This window comes from Vombatus ursinus, unplaced genomic scaffold, assembly GCF_900497805.2.
Source record: "Vombatus ursinus unplaced genomic scaffold, bare-nosed wombat genome assembly UNPS02014449.1, whole genome shotgun sequence".
Taxonomy (NCBI): Eukaryota; Metazoa; Chordata; class Mammalia; order Diprotodontia; family Vombatidae; genus Vombatus; species Vombatus ursinus.
In genome coordinates, this window is record NW_020954227.1 from 117,465 (window position 1) to 139,427 (window position 21,963).

Here is a 21,963-nt window from a genome sequence, read left to right on the forward strand (position 1 = left end):
TCTTTGTTGTAAACGGAAAATATTTACCAGCTTTTTCTTAAAGGCACACATTGATTTAGTTAATCTCTGGGAATGACATTAATGGAGCAAAGTAAGTTGCTTTTACACAGCTTACATAACTCTTCTCCATATGTTGTGATGCAAACTTGTTTGGAATATGGGTTTTTAATGTTAAGTATAAAAATATGTGTGTACATATCTATATGTGTATATATATGTGTATATATTTTTTGTGTATCTATCTATCTATCTATCTATATATATGCTGTGAAACTTAACTATACAAAACAAATCAATAAAAAGTAGAAACACTCCAGGAGAAAAAAAATACTTCTTGACTTGAGAGGACAGAGAGGAGATAGGCACTTCAATACCTTATTATTCTTCTGAATGGAATGTCAGTAGTGACAGGTGAATGAGACATCTCTCTTTAAAGCCTCAGCATATCCCATGTAGCTACCAAGGGCGTAGCATGTATAAGGTAGAAATCATCTGCTGGACTATAGGATTACTATAGGATGCTGAAGCATGCAAGGTTGAATCCATGAAACTCTGGAAGTGACCCTACATAAGCTACCTCTAGCCTCCCAATCTCTAGTCTTATACAGTCTCAATGTGAATACCAAACCCCATCACATGCTTCAAGTTTCCATTTCTTGCCTTCTCTGGCAAAAACTTCTCTCTAATACTGTCCTTTTAAAACTCATTCAGTTCCTACATATGCCATAGACAAAGCCAGGATCTGAAGACTTCTCTGACTGTGGAAAACTGACCTGCAATGCCCTGCTTTTATTTTGAGTGTGATTTGCTTAATACTGCTTCAAACTGTTGTGCTTAAATATTGTGCAGTATGTAATTATTCTGTGTGATACTCAGTGGACAGTACATGTAGCAAATGTGTGGTATCTTCCAATAAACTTTCTATCATCTCCAGGATCAGATACAAAATCCTACTCATAACCTTGATATTACAGACTTTAGGGTACAGGGGATGAGCTGTGGAAAAACAAAGGAGGACTGGAGAAGGAGGTCATCCCAGTCCCTATAAGCAATTGCATCTACACTCAGTATTTTGTTTGGAGGTAACAGTGAAAATTGAGAAAGTAGACTGTAATGCTGTCTTGGACAGTGGAGCACAAGGGACTACTGTGAAGACATGAAGACATTTGAAGAAAATGTCTTTGCAATCCCTTGTACGTTTTGGTCTTGGTGGACCAAGTGCCATATTTGGGATACATTGGAGTGACTTTAGGGCAATGAGGTGGTACAGTGGCCTGGAGTCAGGAAGATCTGAGTTCAAATCTGGCTTCCGACACTTACCAGCTATGAGACCCCTGGACAAGTCACTTGACCCTGTTTGCCTCAGTTTCCTTTTCTGTAAAATCATCTCCAGGATCAATATAAAGTCTTCTGTCTTTTATAGTCCTTCATAAACTGGCCCCCTCTTACCTCTGCAGTCTTATTACTTACCTCCATTCTCTTCAGTCCACTGACATTAGCTTCCTTGGTGTTCTTCAAACAAGATACTCCATCTCCTGATTCTAGGCATTTTCATGGCATTCCACTATGCCCGGAACTCTTTCACTTTTTATCACTCTCCTAGCTTCCATGATTTCCTTCAGACCCCAGCCAAAATCCCATTTTCTACATGAATCTTTTCCTGATCCCCCTTAATACTAGTATCTTTAAGTTATCTTCAAATTCCCTGTCTTTGTAGTTGGTACACTGTTGTTTCCATGTTGTTTTTTTCATTACTTTGAGTTCCTTGAGGGCTTTTTACTCCCTTTTCTTTGTATCTCTCCAGTGCTTAGCATATATACTTAATAAATGCTTGACGGATTCTTGCTTGCTCTATCTACTATTTTATTCAGTAGTGCCTTCAAATATGCTGGTCTTCCCTATCCTTTAAAAAAAAAGCCATTATTACACTTATTACACCTAGCCATCCCTTTCAGCTGTCATCCTGTATCCTCCCTTTCACAGTCTAAATCCTGGGGGGGAAAAACTATCTATACTGACTGACTCCGCTTCTTCTCTTTTCACTCCTCAGCCCACCGGAATCTGACTTTTGACCTTATCACTCAACTGAAATTGCTCTCCATTAAAGTTACAAATAACCTGCTATTTGATTATTTTTTAACATACATACTGGTTGATGTCTTATGGTTTTTATACATCACCAAAATCTCCCCCAGGATTCCTCTCCTTTCTGTCTCATTTCATAGGACAAATATTTTTAAAGACAAAAAAAGAAAAATTAGCAAAACTAAAAAACACATTTAAAAAGTATGAAAATATATTCAATGTACCACATTTGTGGGCCTCCAATATAGTGGTATGAGGTGTGTGTGGGCCTGGGGGGGAAGTCTCTTCTCTTACCTCTAGTATTTGGAGTCATACTTGTTCTTTGTAATTTTATAACATTCACTTTTGATTTATGTTTGTATGTGTTTTCTGTCCATTTTTACATTGTTGTAGTCAATGTATGTTGTTTTCTTGGCTCTGCTAACTTCACTGTGTATAAGTTCATATAGATTTTTCCATGCTTTTCTGTATTCATCATTCTTGTCATTTCTTACATTACAGTAATATTCTTTTACATTCTTATACCATAGTTTGTTTAGCCATTTCAGCTATATACTTTGTTTCCAATTCTTTGCTAACATAAATAATGCTGCTATAAATATTTTGGTATATATAGGGACTTTCTTCTTATCAATAGATAAGAGCCGTCCTTGGGGATATAAGCCTAGTATTAAAATCTCTGGGTCAAAGGGTATTTTAGTCACTTTATTTACATAATTCCAAATTGCTTTCCAAAATGGTGGTACTGATCCATAACCCCATCAACAATGTACTAGTGTGCCTATTTCTCAAAACCTCATCACCATTTATTATTCTCATTTTTAGTCATTTTTGCCAATTTCAGCATATGAAGTGAAATATTGGGGTTGTTTTGACATGCATTTCTCTTATTATTAGTGATTTGGGACATTCTTTCACATGGTTGTTAATAATTTGTAATTTCTTCATTTGAGAACTATTTGTACATATACATTATTTGACAACTTATTCATTGGGGAATGGCTTTTGGTAATACACACACAAATCCGTTAATTGCTTATATATCTTGGATACCAAACCTATATCAGAGAAATTTGATATAAAGATTATTTTCCCCAATCTCCTTCTTTTCCTAGGTGCATTAATTTTGTTGGTGTAGAAGCTTTTCAGTCTCCAGTAATCAAAGTCGGCTAATTTATCTTTTGTATTTGCTTCCACCCCTTGTTCAGTTAAGAATACATCTTCTATTCAAAGCTGTATAGTCTTTAATATTAGTGTCATATATCTATTTAGAATCATTGTGAAATAATGATAATTATAACTACCATTTATATAATGCTTTACGGTTTGTAAATCACTTTACATATATTAAAATAATTATGTCCTCTCAACAACCATGTAAGGTAGATGCTATTATTATCCTTATTTTATAGATGAGGAAAGTGAAGCAAATAGAGATTAAGTGACTTGTCTAGGGTTACACAACTAGTAAGTGCCTGAGCCTGAATTTGACCTCAGGTCTTCCTGACTCCAGATCCCATACTCTGTAAACTTTACTACCTAGCTGCCTAGGAATATGGTGTAAAGTGTTGGTCTAAGTCCAATTTCTGCCAAACTGCTTTCCATTTCCACAGCAGTTTTTCTCAAATAGGGAGTTCTTTCCTAAGTATTTGATGTTTTCCCACTTGTTGAACGTTGTGTTGTTGAGTTCTATTCTCCCTAGTCTAGTCTGTTCCATTGATCTACCTCTCCATTTTTTAACCAATACTATTTAAAATGTAAACCAAATCAATCCTGAGGTTTCAACTTCATGTCCTGCAAATTGGCAAAACTGACAAAATACGCAATGTGAATCATTAGGAGCAAGAGAGTTTTCTTTGGTAATTCTATTTCATTTTCTTATATTGGATTATCTAAGATTTTTATTTGGTTTTCTGTTAGTTTAAGGGTTTTGCATTTTTGAAGGTATTCCCTTATTTCTTTTGTGTTTTTAGTTTTTTCAGCATATAACTGTGCTTAGTAGGTTCTGATAATTTTTATTCTACTTTTGCTGTGATTTCACCTTGTTCATTTGCTGTTTTGTTGATTTGATTTTCTATTCTTTTCATTTTAATTAAGTTGGCTAAAGGTTTATCAATTTCACTAATATTTTAAAAGAACCAATTTTTAGTTTACCATTTCTATAGTTTTTATATTCAGTTCATTTCTAATTTTAATATCTTCTCAAGTGCTTATTTTAGGTTTATAATTATTTGTCAGCTTTATAATTTTTAAATGAGTTCATTAATTTGCTTCCCCCTCATTTTGTTAATATGTTTTTAGGGATATTATTTTCTCCCTGAAGACTGCTTTAGCTGCATCACAGAAATCATGGTATAGTGATTATCATTAGCATTGTAAGGGTCCCATCTCCCATCATAGAGTATTTCTCTCCACTCTTTCCCTCATGGAAGAGAAATCTGCCTCCTTGTAGATTATCACTTCTAGTCTTCCTTCTGAAGTAACAGAGAATGAGAAAGTATGTTTCCAAATCCAAATGTACTATTTTCAAGGTTTCAAAGACAGTGATTGAGACCTCTACTCTAGGCGGTACAGTGGAGGGAGCAGGATGTCTGTTGTTGTTTGTACATCCTTCATTTTTGGAAGTAGACCAATGATGTCACAATGTTGGAGTCAGGGTATCCTGTGTTTGGCTGTGTTTTATCAGTTCAGTACTTCAGGAGATACTACCACAGATCAGGCACAAGTGGTCTGTTAGAACATTCAGGGTAGAAGTACCTCTGGATTTGCACAGCTTGTTTCCATGGTGCTTCTATGATTCTACTTTGCTCATAACCTAAGTTAGAATCCTGGCTCCAACTCTGACCCCAAGCAAGTCACTTTAGCTTTCTCATAGTAGCTCCTACTACAGAGGTAATTGTGAGGACTCAGATAATACAAGTAAGGTGCTTTGCATTTACATAGAGCTTTAAATGTAACAACAAATGTTGTGAGTCTTTATGTTTCCAGTATACTTGGTACACAGCTTTTAGGGATGGGAAGGAAGAGATACTTAGCTTGACTTTGACTACCCATTCCCGCACTTACCTGCCTTATGCTACTATGAGAGAAAAGATCTCCCTTTTTTTTCCCCCCCCCCCCTCCACCATGCAGGGGACTTTGTAAATCCCACTTAAGATCACCTCCACAGTGTTCGGGGAGAGGGAGTCACTCTGCAGCCATGGCAGGGTTCTGGGGACAGCTAAAAAAAATAATCATACCAAGGCAGTTGTCTGAGATCCTTGGGCTAAGCTCAGGTCCTGCTAAGGGACACATTCTCTAGGGGCCTAAGCCAGGCCCAGTTCAGTGTAAAGTCAGTGTGAGGGTTGAGGCAGCTTAAGGATTTCCTCCTCCTTCTCCTTTCCAACTTTGAACTCCAGTGGTGGGGTGGTAATGGCAATTGAGGTGGGGAGAATTAAGCTCATTTGGTCAAACCCCAATTGCTCATCCTGATGTTGCTAGGAGTGAAGTCATTTTTGTGGAGCTGAGCTTGTTGAAAGCATAACTATGGGAACTGTCTTAACTGCACATCAGGAGTTTTTCCTGCTAGGCTGTATTCTACTACTAGTCTTTGGCACAATCCTTTGTCTTGGCACCACCTTTATACTACATAATACTGGACAATTGGTTGCCTTAATTTAAGTGTTTTCAGTCACTTCCATATCCCATATAAAAAGGATAACATTTGCTTGTTTGTGCAGATCACTCATAATTACTTTGTTTTATTCTGCATATGTAATTTTTAGAGCCTATGATGAATGGGCTCCTCTGCAGGACCTTCCCCAGGTGCAAACAGCAATCATTTCTTTTTGGATGGAAGAATGCATCTGGGGTCTGAGCTCTGTACTTTTCAGAGTTCTTCTGGGGGAGGAGGGAGAGGGGGAGAGAGGGAGAGAGAGAGAGAGAGAGAGAGAGAGAAGAGAGAGTGTTCAGAGTTCTACGGCGAAGAGTAGAAATTGATGCAGGACCTCAACCAGTTTAAATGGGGAGTGTAAATGGCAATTTATACATTATCCATAATTCTATAAATGTCTATAGGCACCTGGGGATAATTAAACATTATTCTTTCAAACACCTCCCCCAGTGGTTTAAACCAAAAAAAAAAAAAATCACAACAGTGTATTTGGCAAAATTCTGGTTGACCTCTCAGTGTCAAATGTAAAAAACAAACAAATCACCAAAAACTTCCTTCAGTTCGGTTAGATGATTTTACAATCCTTGGGATCTTTTTTGGTTTGCATTCTTTCATTGTTAGGGTCCTTCTTGCTGTTCCTCAACGATGGTTTTGTCCATGTACAATTATAAGACTACTGAGAGCTTATTCAGCTGTACTATCATTTTTATAAAGCCATACCCAACTGTTCTTTCCCCATTCACACATAAATATAACTTCCTTAAAGCAGAGAGGAGGATTCTTTCAGTAGACTTCCTCCTAGGAAATTGGGTGACGATGACCATTAGCAATACAAAGTCATCCAGTCCCAGGGAGAGCAAAGCAAAACAAGTTCTTCTCTATTTGTTCTTTTCTAATGAGGGCAATATCTCAATCCCCCAAAATTCAACATGTCCAATGTTGCTTTAAAGATAAACTGAGTTATAAGGGTATCTTCTAGAAGTTGGAAGTTTAAGTTACCAGGGTTGGAAGGCCCAGGAACAACAAAACTGATGGATCTAGAAGACAGTCTAATGCAAGTCCAAAGTACAGCTCTTAGGGACACAGAGCCTACCCATATTAATCTCACCTGGTTGAAAGGCTGAAAGGCTGTTTATTCTTTAATTTCCTAAGTGGGAGAGGTATCTCACAGTTAGTAACTATCCAGTGGCATCACCAAAAGCGCTGTCAGAAGCACCAAGAATAATTTGGGCTTATTTTCCTCTGCATTGCCTATCTTGTACTTCAAGGAGCTTATGATGTTCTAGTCTTGTGTGACTATGCCAATTGTTCTGGGTGGGGTCTGAATCAGGTGAGTGCCCTGGTAGTTTAGGTTTGATATTGAAACAAAACAGTTAACAAAATGAGATTTAGTTAGCACAGCAGGAGGATCATATTCAACAAAGGAATTGAGGACACCTCAAATTGATTCAGCTGAGGAAAGCTCCTTTGGTTGAGTAGACTCATCATTTTACACCAGTCTCAAGCATCACAGAAAGACATCTGGAGCTCCTTGTGGCTGTTTTGAACTTTAGCATCAAGGAAAAGATGTCAACAGTCAGAGGCTTTAGTTGTTCCCCCTTTCCCAAGTTCCAACCACAACCTCAATACCTGTTAAGGAAAAACTAGCCTAACTTGCACAGGGGCAGGGGTTAGGATATTGGGGCTTGAGATGGCTGAAGCAAGATGTCACTTAAGCTGCTCTGAACTTGAATGTCTTCGTTTTTCATACTTGCACTACTTGCCTCACAGACTTTTAGTAAAGTAAGCATTTTGTAAACTGACAAACCTTATGTAAATGTAAGCTGTTGTAATAATTATTATAAGAATATAAATAATTATTATGATGTCTACAGTTACGGGGCAGGAGACAAAGAGGGGTCAGTGAAGAGAGAAAAAAAAAAAACATTCTGAGAAGTAGGAGAATCAGAAGAGTGCAGTGGTGTGAGAGGATTTCAAGCAAACTTCCTCAAGCAACATACTTCCATTTTAACCAGCCTTCAGTTCCTAGCCAAAATGGAATAACCAGCCATGGTGCTTTATTTCATCATGGCTGGTAGGGATACTTTTAATCAGATGTTTTTGGGCCAGAGGGCCTTCTAGTGCATTTAAATTTAAAGCAAGGAGGTGATTCTATCTAGAACTAGTTTTAATTGCTCCTTTCTCTTCCTAATCTTCCACAGATCTGTTTTCTTTTTAACTTAATGTTAAGGGTACTTTTAAAAATAAAACATAAGTCTCTTTCCTCTTTTATAACTATCAATATTCTCCCTTTTCACTTTTACTTTCACGGTTTCTTTTAAAATATTACCAATTTTTGACAAAAATGCTTCTTTCATGCTAATGGCTTATCTTTAACTGTTGTATAGTTTAATAGAGTGATGGGTTTTATTACCAAAAATCAAACCATTCAAATACACAAAAAGACTTTAACTCTTGAAAAACAAGTAACACAATAATTCTGATGATAAAATAGAGGAATAAAGTATACATATTAGTATTGTGAATTTTTTAGCACAGGCTTTTGACTTTAAATTTAAATGGCAATCTGGGCAATGTTAAAAGTGCTATAAATATAAATCAGTTTTGTTTGGTTTCAAAAGTAATGTTTCATTACCAATTTTTAAACCTGGTACAACAATGAACCAATATAATATTTAGGAGCTAATTAAATATTAATTTAATATTTTCAGTTAATAGGTAAAGATTTGAATGAAATAAATGGCATATATAACACAAGGAAATGTTACAGTTTAAAATTGGGAGTAATATATTAGCTGAAGTACTATGAAAGTACAATGCTAAGTTTACATAAGAGAAAATCCAACTATAGATACATTTGTTTTTGAAAATTACCATATAAAGTTATATTTCTGCTTTTGCTAATAATGTTTTTGGGATACTTGACAATGAGACTAAGAATCCTAAATACAGATGAAATTCTGTGGCTTAAGGTATCCCAAGACTCTGGGCTTATACAGACTGGGTACAATCCTGAGGGCCTGATCTAATTAGTTTTTCTTTTTGGCTTATTGCCTCTACCTAGAGTACTCCTGGAAAATTTCCAAACATATTCATGGTAAAGCTCAATTTATTTTTTTCCCCAAATATAGGCAACAGGACTTCCCCTCCCCCCAAGCAATCTTTCCCTTTGGACCTGCACTGTCTAAGCAACTAGGCAATATTGGGGAAGTATGACAAGGTCTAGATCTACTTGCCTGTCCATGACAATGCCTAGTACTCAGACTTACCTTGTAGGGGCCAGGTTGGTGATTATCCTTCTCTATGAAGAGTTCTGTTGATGAAATCTTTCTTTGGGAGGCTGGTGGTCCAGAGTACTACTTTTGGGGATGTTTGAATTTGGTATTATCCTAAGCAAACCTGCAAGGCTGAGAAAGTAATTTCTAAGGATGTTTCCTCTTGAGCCTCAGGCGAGTACTTGTCTACTGCTATATCAGTGTTGCCATACTTTGGGCAAGTAAAGTCTATGTGTTGGAACTCTAGTACCTGACTTGTGCTCAGAAAACAGAGAGGTGAAAAGCAAATAGGAATTTGAGGTCTTCCCCTCTCAGCTACCTGGGCAAGCAGGTGCAAATAGCCATGTGCTGCTTTTCTTATAGTCACCATTAAGTTAGCTGCAGGGGAGTGGGGTTGGTGGGGAGAAATCCTAAAAGATGCAAGGAAAAATGTGAAGAGGGAGTACTAAAAACAAAAAAAAGCCCACTTTATCAGGCCTATGAAAGAAGTGGCATGTCCTCTAACAAGAATCCTTCCACCTGATGCTTAGTTGTCAATCTAAGACAATTTCATTCACTGGGAACCTGAGTAGTTCTCGAGTTCTTTCAGCAAGGTGGCAGTGCACACGTGTTCCCTTCATGGGGAGGAGTCTCTCAGATGCCTCCAAATAGGGGTTCATACCCTGTAATCATTTCAACTACATTTTTGATATTCGTGAACTAAAAGCTTATAGTAGCAACAGATTAGACTTGCAGATCAGAATAATCGGGAAACATTTCAAAAAACAAATGTGTTAACATATTAAAGGAAACCCTTTGGGTATAGCAATTTATTTTGTCCCATGATAAAATATTTTATTATATAAACTCATTTGGCTCTGCCATTTAATACTTGAGTTACCTTGAACATGTCACTTAACTTCTCTGGGATTCAGTTTCTTCTTCTCTAAAATTAAGGGGGTTTGGACCAGATAGCCTCAAAGTCCCTTTCAGGCCTGAAATCTATGATTTTATGATCTTGCTGCAATTTCTTTTTGTGGCTGAATAATTTTTCTTGAGTGAACTATTCTCCAGTTACATATTTTTTCCAAAGTGCATGTTGCCACAAGTAAATTTTTTTAAAGATAGGAATTCTAATTTTTAAAGGGCCAAATAATTTTTTCCTTTTTAATATTCCTGTATTTTATAATCAAAGTTTAAAAAAAAGTATTTTAGATCCCTTTTCCCCAATATATAGTAACATTTTGGTCGCAACTTTGAGTATGAAGACTTCAGTTTGTTAGCCATATACTTATGAAAACAAGATCTTCCACAGATCTTTAGATTCATCTCAAATATGGAGGATGCTTCTGATACTTCACAAGGAACTGCTCCATTCATTAATAATGTAGCTCCCCCAGGCTTCTCTTTAGCTTGCTATCTCTTCCTGTAGCAGTGACAAACTATAAAAGTCATTGAGCAGCCAATAAAAAGGTAGAAGTGGGACGTGCAAAGCTCCTCCCCAGAGTTCTTCCTCCTTTAGAGCCGAAAGTAGATAAAAAACAAGACACAAACTTCCTAGGAGCTAGAGTAGGGCAAATGGCTGTGGGACCTACTATACTATATATATGTAGATATAGATAGGTAGATAGATATAGACATATAGATATAGACATACTATATATAGCTATACATATAAAGCAAAGCAGTAGTAGAAGGCAAAGGGGGAGGAAAAAGAGAACGAGGAAGAATTTAAGCGATCTGTAGAGGAACCTCGTTTTTCCCCTTCTTTGTAGTTAGGAAGGCAGAGAAGCGGCGTTTTTCGAGATTGCAGGTAAGAGGAGACAAAGTGTAACTGAGAGTTGGGATGGTGTCAGCTGGGTGGTAAAGTGGGGAGGAGAAACAAAGCCTGAGAAGAATTGAATCCGGGGGCTTCCCCGTATCCACATCCTAGCTCTCTTTAGCACTTTGTGTGCGGGGCTGGGCTGGGGGGTGGGGAGGCTGTCCACACCGCCGGCTGCGGTTGAGCGTCAGCGCCCCATTGTGAGCGAGGAGGGGGAGGAGGGGAAGAAGAGGAGGAGGAAGAGGGAGAGGAGGAGGGACTTGGGAGGAGACGCGGGGGTGGGGGAGGGAGGCTAGTAGAGGAGCCGCGGCAGGGACGGCTCGCTCACTCATTCACTCAGTGATTCACTCACTGGGGCCGCCGGAGCAGCTGTGGGAAGGAGCTCATCAGTCACACAAAAGGGGCGCACGGTTTTGCCAACGCCCTCTGCTGCCGCCGCGACCCAAGGGCCGGACGTCCCCCACCTGACCGGCTTTTTTCCCTCCCCTCCAATTTTGTTAGGGAAGTGGGACGAGCGCGGGCGGCCGAGGGTCCGGGCCAGCACGCGGGCGTGGGGAGATGCCGCTGCTGCACCGAAAGCCGTTTGTGAGGCAGAAGCCGCCGGGGGACCTGCGGCCCGACGAGGAAGTTTTCTACTGTAAAGTTACTAACGAGATCTTCCGCCACTATGAGTAAGAGCAGGGACTGGGTGTTGGGTGGGGGAGGGCAGTTTGGGGACACTTCTAGGCGGCTCTTCCGTTTTTTCAGCCCTTCTTAGCGCTCCTTTTGTCTCGGCTCGCCCCTCGGCGACCCTGGGCTTCTGGCGGGCGATGGAAAGGGGACCGGCTCCTCAGGAGCTCACGCGGCTGCCCTCGGAGACTCTGCCCGAGCCGGCTGGGGCAGCCCTGGCCCTCATTCGGGAATTGGGGAAGAGAGGGTATGAAAGGAGCGTAGGTGGGGGAATCCCACGCTGTGCGGCCGGCAGGGTGCGCCGGGGGAGGGGGAGCTCCGGGCAGCGCCCCTCGACTCTGCGCGGCGGACCCACTCCCACGCCCGGCGCGAGCTGTGCCGTCCGGACGCCGGCAGTTCCGGGATCCCGGCCGTAGCGGCCGGGGCTGCCCCGCTCTTGGGGGCAGCTTTAGGTTGTTGGTCTCCCGGCCCAGGCGAGGGAATCCCGCCCCCAGAGGCTGGAAGCGGCGGGTGGAGCTCGCTTACTTTGAATGCTTTAGTTGAGGATTTGACGTTGGTGCTGTCGGTTGGCGGGTCGGCGCTGAGGGTGCGGGGACGGAGCCAGAAGGGGAAGGAAGTGAAAGTTGTAGGTTCTTACGGCCAGCTGGTGTGTGGGGCTTGGCCTCCTGTCCTGCCGGCCTCTGGGAGGTGGAAGCACCTCAAGCTGCCGGCCTCTGGGGAGGCTTCAGAAACTAGGTAGGCCTACGTAAGTTTCCCTTCCCCCTCCCAGTCCCCCTCCCCCTGCTGGGGAACAGGAGCTAGGAAAGAAATTGGGGTAGATTTCTAGGTAAGAATGAGGAGGAGAAGAACCATTCCTCTCACCCCTTCCCCCCACCCCTTGGGGCAATTATATTTGATTCTGGTTGCCACCTCCTGGTGCTTGTGGAGTCTCCATTGTTTTGATGAGACCCTCACTAAGTCTCGTGCCCTTTCTACTGCCAAATTTACAGCACAAATTCAAATTACCAGTCTTTAAACTGTAGCCCATTCGACTGTATTACTGATAGGAATCTAACCACTTTAATTTTTAGCCACTCCTCCAGAAGTGAGTGTGTGTGTGTGTGTGTGTGTGTGTGTGTGTGTGTGTAAAAGACACTTAACACTGTGTAGTAGACATCCCTGTTGAGTAGGGGCTGTGAAAGTGGGAGTGGTTTAGGAGAATGTATACCCTTGAGGGTATTATAATGTATTCCCAGATTACCCCTTTTCTAGCATTTATTGTAGTAAGGAAGTTTTTTTGTTTTTCACACCCACAGAAAATGAAAATTAAAGATGTATGACTTTAAAAAAGTGTGCTAGTGTACACTAATAATCATTGGCTCCAAAAGGACCTTAATGTTAATTAAATAGGTTTTCACCTGGTAACTCCGAAGTGAAATTAGATTAGGTAATTTGGCTGTCTTTGAATTGTAATAGTTTGTGTCTTTAGTTGAATCGTGATCATGGTCTTTGCTTTAGGGGAAAATGTCATTTCTATTTCCTTTTCTTTTAATTGTTGCAAAGGATATTGCAAAATTATTGTCAAGACATTTTGATAGTGTGAAATTAAGTTTTGGATTTGAAATCTTGATTAAAGTTAAAGCTTTTAAAGAACATATATGTCCAGTATTTGGAGGAAGATGGGAATAATTTACTATTCTTATAAGGTATTATATACCACTTTTTCTTGTAAAGTGAAAATTAGAGTTAGTCTTTATTTTTAGAAAAGCACATTTTGAATTAAATATGAAAGCATTCAGGATACTGATTTCTAAAAACTTCCTTAAACATTAAAAACCTCTAAAGCCATTTTTCCTTTCAGCAAGTTTTTTTCTGGTTCTCCTCCCCCCTCTTTCTTTTTTTTTTTTGAGGCTAGAACAAGAGAAATACTGGATTTAGAGACATGTTTGGAATGCATTAAGCAGATATAGCTGTAATCAGTTAATATTTGTGTAGGTAGACTCTACCCTCTAGAGTACAATACAGAACAGTGTCATTGATGATTCTTTTGGATGTTAATTTAAAACCTTGTTAAGAAGCTTAAAATGGGAAACAATTTTAATACTGTTAGGTTTTTTTTTTCTTTTGGACTGGAGATAGAGATGGAACCAGTGATAATGGTGAGCAAATACCCTCTATCAATGTAGATGGGCATTTCTTGGCAATTTATAATGTTTGGGGGTTGCCTAGAGTACTGGGAGATTAAGTGATTTGAGCATCAAAGAGCCAGTGTGTATCAGAAGTAAGCTCTTCCTGGTGCCCACCAACTTTCCAGTCTTTCGGCTTTGAAACCTAGGCATTATTCTCATTCACTCTCGCCTAGTATATCTAATCAGTTGCCAAATATTGCAACATTTCTGCCTTCACAAGTCATTTCTCTTATTCCACTGTTTCTCTCCATGTAATCACCTCTCACCTAGATTACTGATGCAACCTCCTATCAGTAAATCAGGAATTATTTGTTATGTTCCTTCCATACGCCAGGCATTGTGCTAGGAAAACAAATACAAAGAATGAAACAGTCCCTGCCTGAAATAAATTTAAGTTCTAATGGGCACCAAGTACTTATAAAATATACCAAGCATAAATATAAAGTGAATAAATATAAATATATAAAAAATAGTTTGGAGATTAGGGGAAGATCGGGAAAGGCTTCTGACAGGAGATAGTGTCAGAGCTTTTTCTAAAAGGAAAAGAGGCCTCCCAGCCTCAAGTCTCCTCCCCACTTTAATCCATCAGTAGGTGTTACTGCTAAAGTAATTTTCCTTAACCATAGATCTGACCCTTTAACTTCCCTTAGTCAACTCCACTGGCTTCCTGTTACCTCTAGGATCAAATGTAAAGTCCTGTGTTTAGTTTTTTAAAATCTTATACAATGTGGCCCCAACTTATATTTTTTCTAGTCTCATTGGACATTTATTCTCAGATTCTATGATCTAACCAAACTGGCCTTCTCCCACTTCCTCACATTATACTCTTATCTCTTTTTTTCTATCCCAAAAGCCTGGAATGTGTATTCCCCCAGCTCTGCCTCATAAGACTTCCTTTCTTCCTTTAGATGCAACTCAATCACTACCTTCTGCTTGAAACCTTTCCTAATACCCTGGCCCTTTCAACTTGCTAGTGCCTTCCCTCCCAAAATAACGTTTACCTAATATATATTTGTATTTATTCAGTTTATATTTTTATTATACATAGGCACATATGTATATCATATGTATGGAATTTCTACTCATAAGAAGTTTATGTCCCAATGGAAGAGATAATAACCATGTGTATTGTATAAGCATGTGTACACACACACACACACACACACACAAAGGCTTATAATCTCCGCTGAAACATAAACTGGTGAGGAGGAACTGTTAAATTCTTTTTGCTTGTATATCTGTCCACTAGCCCATTATATGACACAAAGTCGTTTAATAAGTATTTGATTTTTTTTATTGAACCCAGTTCTAACTACTACTAGTCTACCTCTAGATTTCTGAATACTTTTTCATATGAATAGGATCTATAGAATTTAAGTTGGTTAGGGATACTTACTGAAACATGCCCCTCGTTTTGCAGATGTCACGAAACAGACCCTGAAAGAATGACTTGCTCATGGTCATACATCTTGGAAGTAGCAGAGCCAGAAATCTGAACCTAAATTAATCTGACTCCAAATTCAACGTTATTTTCCCTGCTTCTTCCGCCTTTTTACTTCTCTTAAAAAAAAAAAGTTTTTTACACATGCACACAATGTCATCAAAAAAAGTTCATGTAATCTTCAAGAGGAAACTTACTGTATTTTCACTCATAAGTTCAGTGGTTTGTTTATATTGAAATGAGGCTTGTTGACATTGTAAGTTAAGGGATTTTAGAATTTATTTAAAGTTGAACCAAGACTTTTCTTTTTGAAAGGGAGGGGCAGCTATGGCTTAGTGGATAGAGAGCAGTACTAGAAATCAAGACTACTTAGTAGCCTCTGACACATAATGGTAGTGTGACCCCTGGGCAAATCACTTAACTTCTTTGTCAGGCTACTCTCCAAGACTGTGAGTTACAGAGAAGGTACAGGCTTGCATTGCCCTGTAAAGGGACTCCCTACTAATGAAATCAGAGGTCCATTTTCCTATCTCTCAGAGGAAAAAATTAAGTAACTAATGACATCTAATGGTATTTTTAATATCTGTCTCATTACGTTTGGTGGCAGTGTAGTACAGTGGAAAGAGCACAGGTTTAGAAGTTAGAGGACCTGAGGTTCTGATTCTGATTTTGTTACTACTTTCATGACCTTGAGCAAATCACTTAACCTCCTTGAACCTTAGTTTCCTCTTTTGTGGAATGAGAGGGATTGGACTAGATAGCCTCTGAGATTCTTTTCAGTTCTAGGTGATTCTCTCAGGATCTGGCATTTACTTACTGTGTAGCCAGACCCACCACTATAGGAGGAAGGCTAATAATCAAGATTTTTTTTTCAAAAAGCACACTTACGTTGAGACACAGCATGGAGTTGGCCTCAAGTCAAGGAGACTGGGGATTCAAGTCTCATTCTGTGAAATGTTGACTGTGTAGATCTTGGGCAAGTAGCTGAAACCCTGGATGCCCCAGGCAGCTCTCTTGAGTTGCAGAGAGATTGCATCTATGTGTAAGTTCCTTAAAACAGATGAAGTCAGAGGTTCCCTTAAAAAAAAAAAAAATTACAAGTGGTGTCATAAGTTGGGAGGTACTTTTTTAGATCATCTGGTTCAACCCTCTATTTAATTTCTTTGAAGTGTATGCTGCTGAACTAATTGCTGACTCCTGTTAGACCTGCTTTAATAAATGTAGGAGACTCTTCTTGAACATGTTGAACATTAATTGTATGCAAATAGATGATTTTAAATACTTGATTCTCTTAAATGGGTTAATTATATCCCTCTTTAACCTTGTTCACACTAACTGGTTTAGCAACCCTCCAGACCCTTTTTTGGGGGAGATGGGGGAGAAGGGGGTTATAAAGTTTAGATGAAATGTCTGAATGATTGAGAAGGCAATATTCAGAGCAATCTGAATGAATTATTGTTGTATAGAAGAGGATACAACCTCTATCTTATTGATAACAATTTAGTTCAACCTTCCTACCTTATGAAAACCTCTCAGTTATCTTCAAGTGAAGGTCACTTGTTGGGGGATGTTGTAGAGGGAATTCTGTACAAGTTGAATAACTGTTAATTTGTTAAAGCACCTAATATGCTACCTTGAGGCTGAGCTTTGAGTCATAGCTAGGATTCATATGGTTAAAGTTTTCAGATCACTTCACATGTTATTATTTGATTCTCGGAACTATCCTGTGAGATAGATACTGTTATTATTCTCATTTTGCAGATGAGGAGACTGAACTGAGAGAGTTTTAAGTGCCTTACCTCTGGGTAATACATTAAGAGTCTGAGGCAGTTTGAACTTGGGTCTTGCAAATTCCCAAGTCCAACTTTCAACCAGGGAGCCCATCCAGATGCCTCTGAGAGAGTTTAGGGTTTCTCGGAGGCAGAGATGAGGAGGGAAGAGCTTTTTAGGCATGAAAGACAGCCTGCCTACCTGGCACAAAATAGGTATTTAATCACTGCTTATTGACTAACCAACTTCTCCTTTGAAGAAGCACAGATATGGGAGATGGAATGTTGGACATGAGAACAAATGGTATAATTTGACTGGAATGTAGAATATGTGAGGATGGAATGATGTGTGTCTGAAAAATAGGTTGAACCTAATATTGAATATAATGAATATGATATTCCTTTATTAAGAATGGTCTTAAATTAGAAAAAGAAGACTTTTTTATTTAGAAACAAGTAAGGAGCCACTGAAGCTTCTTGAGCAGGTAAGTGACGTGATCAGGCCTATGTTTTAGGAATATCTCTTTGGTGATGGAGAAGGGACAGAATTGAATAGAGGGCCCCTATTAGGAGGCTCTGTCAATAATCTAGGAGAGAAAGGTGATGGATTAGGTATGAGAGATATTATGGAAGTACAATTGACAATACTTAGCAACTGATTAGATATGTGAAGTGAGAGTAAAAAGTTGAGGAGACTTTTGAATGTAATGTTTGGAGGTGCCCTCAACAGAAATGGAATTTTTGGAAGAGGAGGAGTTGAGGTAGGGGGGAAGATAATCCGCATGTATTAGAGTTTCAGATGTATTGAGTTTTAAATTTCTATGGTGTGCAATTTAAGATGCAATTCTGAAGAAGAGAAACGAATTCTAGACGTGTAGATTTGGGAATCATTTGCATGGAAATGATAGTTGAATCCAAATGTTGAAATGATGAAACTAGAGTAAAGAGAGAAGGGGATTTAAGGGAGGGCCTAGGACAGAGCCCTGGAGAGTACCCACATGTAAGGGTTTGTTGGACATGAATCATGACCCATCTTGGGAAATTAAGAAGGATCAGTCAAGATACATAGGTAGGAAAAAAACCATAATTGAGTAGTGTGAACACAGGGTGGTCAACTGTGTCAAACTCTGTGGCTAACGTAATCAGCCAAGGAAAAGGCATTGTATTTAGTGATAGATAATCCTGGTGACTAGATAGCTTTCTGCTCCTAGAAACTCTGAAATTCTTTCATATATATTTTTTTTACAGACTTGTATCCCATTTGCCTTTACTAGCCCCTGTTTCCTAAAAATCATCTTTTGTAACAAATAATCATAGATATAGTGAATGAAATTGTAATTTCATTGAGCTCCAGGTGAGGCCCGTGATTTGCAACTTAGGCTGGTCCTGGCACCTTCTTTGCAATTTATACTTCTCATCTGATTTATTTGTTGAAAAATTAAAAAAGGAATTAGGGTGTGTGCTGTATTTGTTTGGACCAGTTTTAAAAATCTAATCAAAAGGGCTTTAAAAATTGAAGAGGTAGGGGGAAAATAGCCTAGGTAAAAATCTACCAAGCTAAGATATTCATAGAGAGTAGTCACACCCTAGGAGGAAGAAAAGCAGTAGTGATGCTCACATAATGCACAGGAAATAAAATCAAAGGATGATTCAGAAAACCCATGGCTTCAGATATATCTCTGCAGTAGTTAACACAAATGAATTACAGGCAAGATGATGTAGAAATCTAATGTAAAGTAGCAAACTTGACCTCAACTATCAGAGACTTGTTAGAATCAAACACATAAGTATAATATGGTTCTGGATGGATTTTAAAAGAAAGAAAATAGGAGGGGAAGAAAAGCAGGTCGGTAGTAGAGTAGCAAGCATATTGTATACATTAACACTGTACTCATCTGAAGAAATCCAAGAACTGGGGAAGTTTCGGGGAGTCATGGTAAAAAGAATTTGGGTAAAGATTGGTAGAAGCAGAAACTGAAGTAATATCATAATTAGAATATACTATAGATTACCTAGACAAAAATAGAAAATAGTTTAGGAATCAGATCACAAGCTTGGCTCAGGCACATACAGTAGTGATGAGAACCTTGTGATCTGCTGGGGCAGCTAGTAATTTATTGATTTTACCGTTATGATTTTTCTCTTACAAGTGATGGGGAGATCCTCAGGGGGAAATTTTATTATTTTATTCTGTTTGTGATAGGAGCAAATTTTGGTTGCTGGGGTGGAAATGATGTGAACCTTTTTGAGAATTGACTATTTATTATTTCACTGTGGAATTTGTGATGGAGTCCAGCAGTGGTTCTCAAAATATGGTCCAGAGATCCATGAGGAAGGGGGTGGTCTGTGAGGTCAAAATTATTTTCATAGTAATACTTCGATGTTTTAATTTCTAATATGGTAAATATCAACAGATATAATGCACATTAAAATAAAACTCTTTGAAGGGGAGTCTACAGTAGTTTTTAAATTTTAAAAAGGGGTTCTGAGACCTAGAAGTTTGAGAATCACTAGAGTAGAGGAAAGCTGCACATTGTCTTGCATGTGGCTATATTTTGTTTTTGGATCACATGGATTAAAATTGTACAAAAGAATTCAGCTTGAGGATGGGGAGCCCTTCTGAGTGAATTGATGGAAAGGCATTGAGCAAGCCCATTTGAATATGTGCCAAACACTGTTGTAAACATTTGGGATCAGTTGAAAAAGCAGAGCTGGATCTTCTTGCCCTCATTGTGAACCAACAGTAAAATGGAGGAGATAACAAATGTAGAGAAATGGTATCCAGGAGGGGCAGCTTGGTTCAGAAAGTTAGAGGTGGTGAATGTGGTTACATAGTCAAGTCAGCAAGTTTTTATTATATATCTACTAGGTGCCCTAGGTACTGTGCAAAGCTGGGGCTACAAAGAAAGGCAAAGACAGTCCCTGTTCTCAAGAAGCTCACAGTTTAATGATGGGTGGTTGGGAGGAGTAAAAAACACGTAAATGAACCGAGGCAGTTGATTTGATCATGGTCTCTGGCTTGGATTGCAAGATGTATTTCTGGGCAAGATAAATCAAAAGTTTGTTTATCTGAGCCAATTGAACCCGGGTGAAGTCCTGTAGAAACACAAGTATTGAAGATGAAGATAAAGGGAATATAAGGCCTAGTAATATATTAATATGTGAAAAAAATTAATGAAGTGTCAGAATTCCTCATTCATACTGTATAAATGAAAATTTTAATCTAATGTTGTAGGAGGAAAAAACCCCGGCCATTTTTTTGGTCACGTAGACACACTGTATTCAAGGTGTACCTGTAAAGACAGGTATATCCCTTTCAAAGCAACACTTCTCCAACATGGCCAATTCAAATTTAATATTAACTATATAGCAACTATAAAAATTCAGATGTTTGACTAATTATTCTATGACTTTCATATTTATGCTTTTTCCTTCTATCCTGGCTCGCTGTGACTATACACAAGGACACACAAGACAAAGTGTTAGGTACTGAAGTATCATGGAATAGTAAATGGTAGTTCTGGGCTTTGAAGACTTTGGTTCAAGTGTTGCTTCTGATGTATTCTGAGTGTATGACCCTGGGAAAGCCAATAGTTGCTTATTGTTAGAAGGACTTTCCTGACAGTTGTTAGTCCTCTTATCCATGGTCTGCAAACTTTTTTGATCATGCATTCCTATCAGTAAAAAGCTTGTGAGCTTGTACCACCAGTATGTTTATATTGACTTTTTAAAAAAATTACGTGTATCTACTGTTAAGTAATTATGTGCATTTTAAAACTTATACTAAACAAGGATGAGAGAAAGTTGAAAGAATGTTTGATCTTACTGTAAATAGAGAGCCACTGGAGTTTGAATAGGGAAGTGATAGTCAGACTTGTGCTTTAGGAAAATTCTTTGGCAGCTGTATAGGGGGTGGATTAGAGAAGAGGAACCTTGGGCAGTAAGACTAATTTTAATTAGGCTATTACAGTAGTCCAGGAGAAAGGTAATGAGAATCTGAACTAACGTGGTGGTTGTGAGTATAGAATGCCAAGAAGGAAAGAAGGAAATAAATATTTATTAAATAGTGCCTGCTATGTGCCATGCACTGTGCTAAGGTGCTTTACAAATATTATCTCATTTGATCCTCACAACAACCTTGGGAGGTGGGGACTATAATTATTCCCATTTTACAGTTGAGGAAACTGAGGCAAACAGGTTAAGTGAGTTACCCAGGATCATGCAACTTTTAAGTGTCTGAGGCCATTTTTGAACTTGGGTCTTGCTTAGGCACAGCAGCTTTATTATCCACTGTATCACCTAGCAAGAAATGTGGAGGAAGAAACAATATACTTGGTAACTGGTAACTGACTGGATATATGGGTAAAGGAGATTGAGGAGTCAAAGGTAAACTGAATGACTGGAAAGATGGCAGTGTTTTCAGAAGAAATAAGTTCAGAATAAGGGTAAGTTTTGGGGGAGAAAGATAACATAATATCAATAATACATATTTTTAAACAATTTGTTTATAATCTTTCCTTCTCACTGCCCTTCCCCCTGTTGAACAAAAAATAAAACCCTCATAAACAAGCATGGTTCACGGGGCATCTAGGTGGTGCAGTGGATAGAGCACCAGCCCTGGAGTCAGGAGGAGCTGAGTTCAAATCCAGCCTCAGACACAACACTCACTAGCTGTGTGACTCTGGGCAAGTCACTTAACCCCAATTGCCTCACGCCCCCCCTCCCCCATACATGGTTCAGCAAGAACATTCCCACGTTGCCCATGCGTGAAAATGTGTGCTTCTTGCATTTTGATTTTTATGATCTCACTGGCAGGAGGTGGATAAGTGTTATTTTTCATCTTCAGTATTTTGGATTTGTGATACAGGTTATTGCATTGATCAGAGTTCTAAAGTCTTTTAAAGTTGCTTTGTTCTGTAATGTAGTTGTTACCATATAAATTGTTCTTCTAGTTCTCACTTCTGCTCAGCATCAGTTCATAAAGATCTTTTAGGTTCCTCTGAAATTGTACATTTTGTTATTTCTTATGGTACAGTACTATTCTATTACATTCACATACCACAATTTATTTAGCCATTTCCCAATAGGAAGACAGACTCTTTG

At 38.8% G+C, this 21,963-nt stretch overlaps 1 protein-coding gene across 2 annotated transcripts in view; it reads left to right on the forward strand.

The window, feature by feature from the left end:
- The first annotated feature begins 10,553 nt into the window (after window positions 1–10,553).
- The window catches only part of BAZ1A (bromodomain adjacent to zinc finger domain 1A), a 110,486-nt gene continuing 99,076 nt past the window's right edge, over window positions 10,554–21,963 (forward strand). The window contains exons 1-2 of one of the 2 annotated variants that reach the window (XM_027861106.1): window positions 10,554–10,804; window positions 11,315–11,484. In XM_027861106.1, the coding sequence (XP_027716907.1) occupies window positions 11,372–11,484 (113 nt within the window). In that variant the 5' untranslated portion in view covers window positions 10,554–10,804; window positions 11,315–11,371. Of the gene's footprint in view, window positions 10,805–11,124; window positions 11,485–21,963 lie in introns of those variants that run through there. The other variant, XM_027861107.1, reaches the window with a different exon arrangement.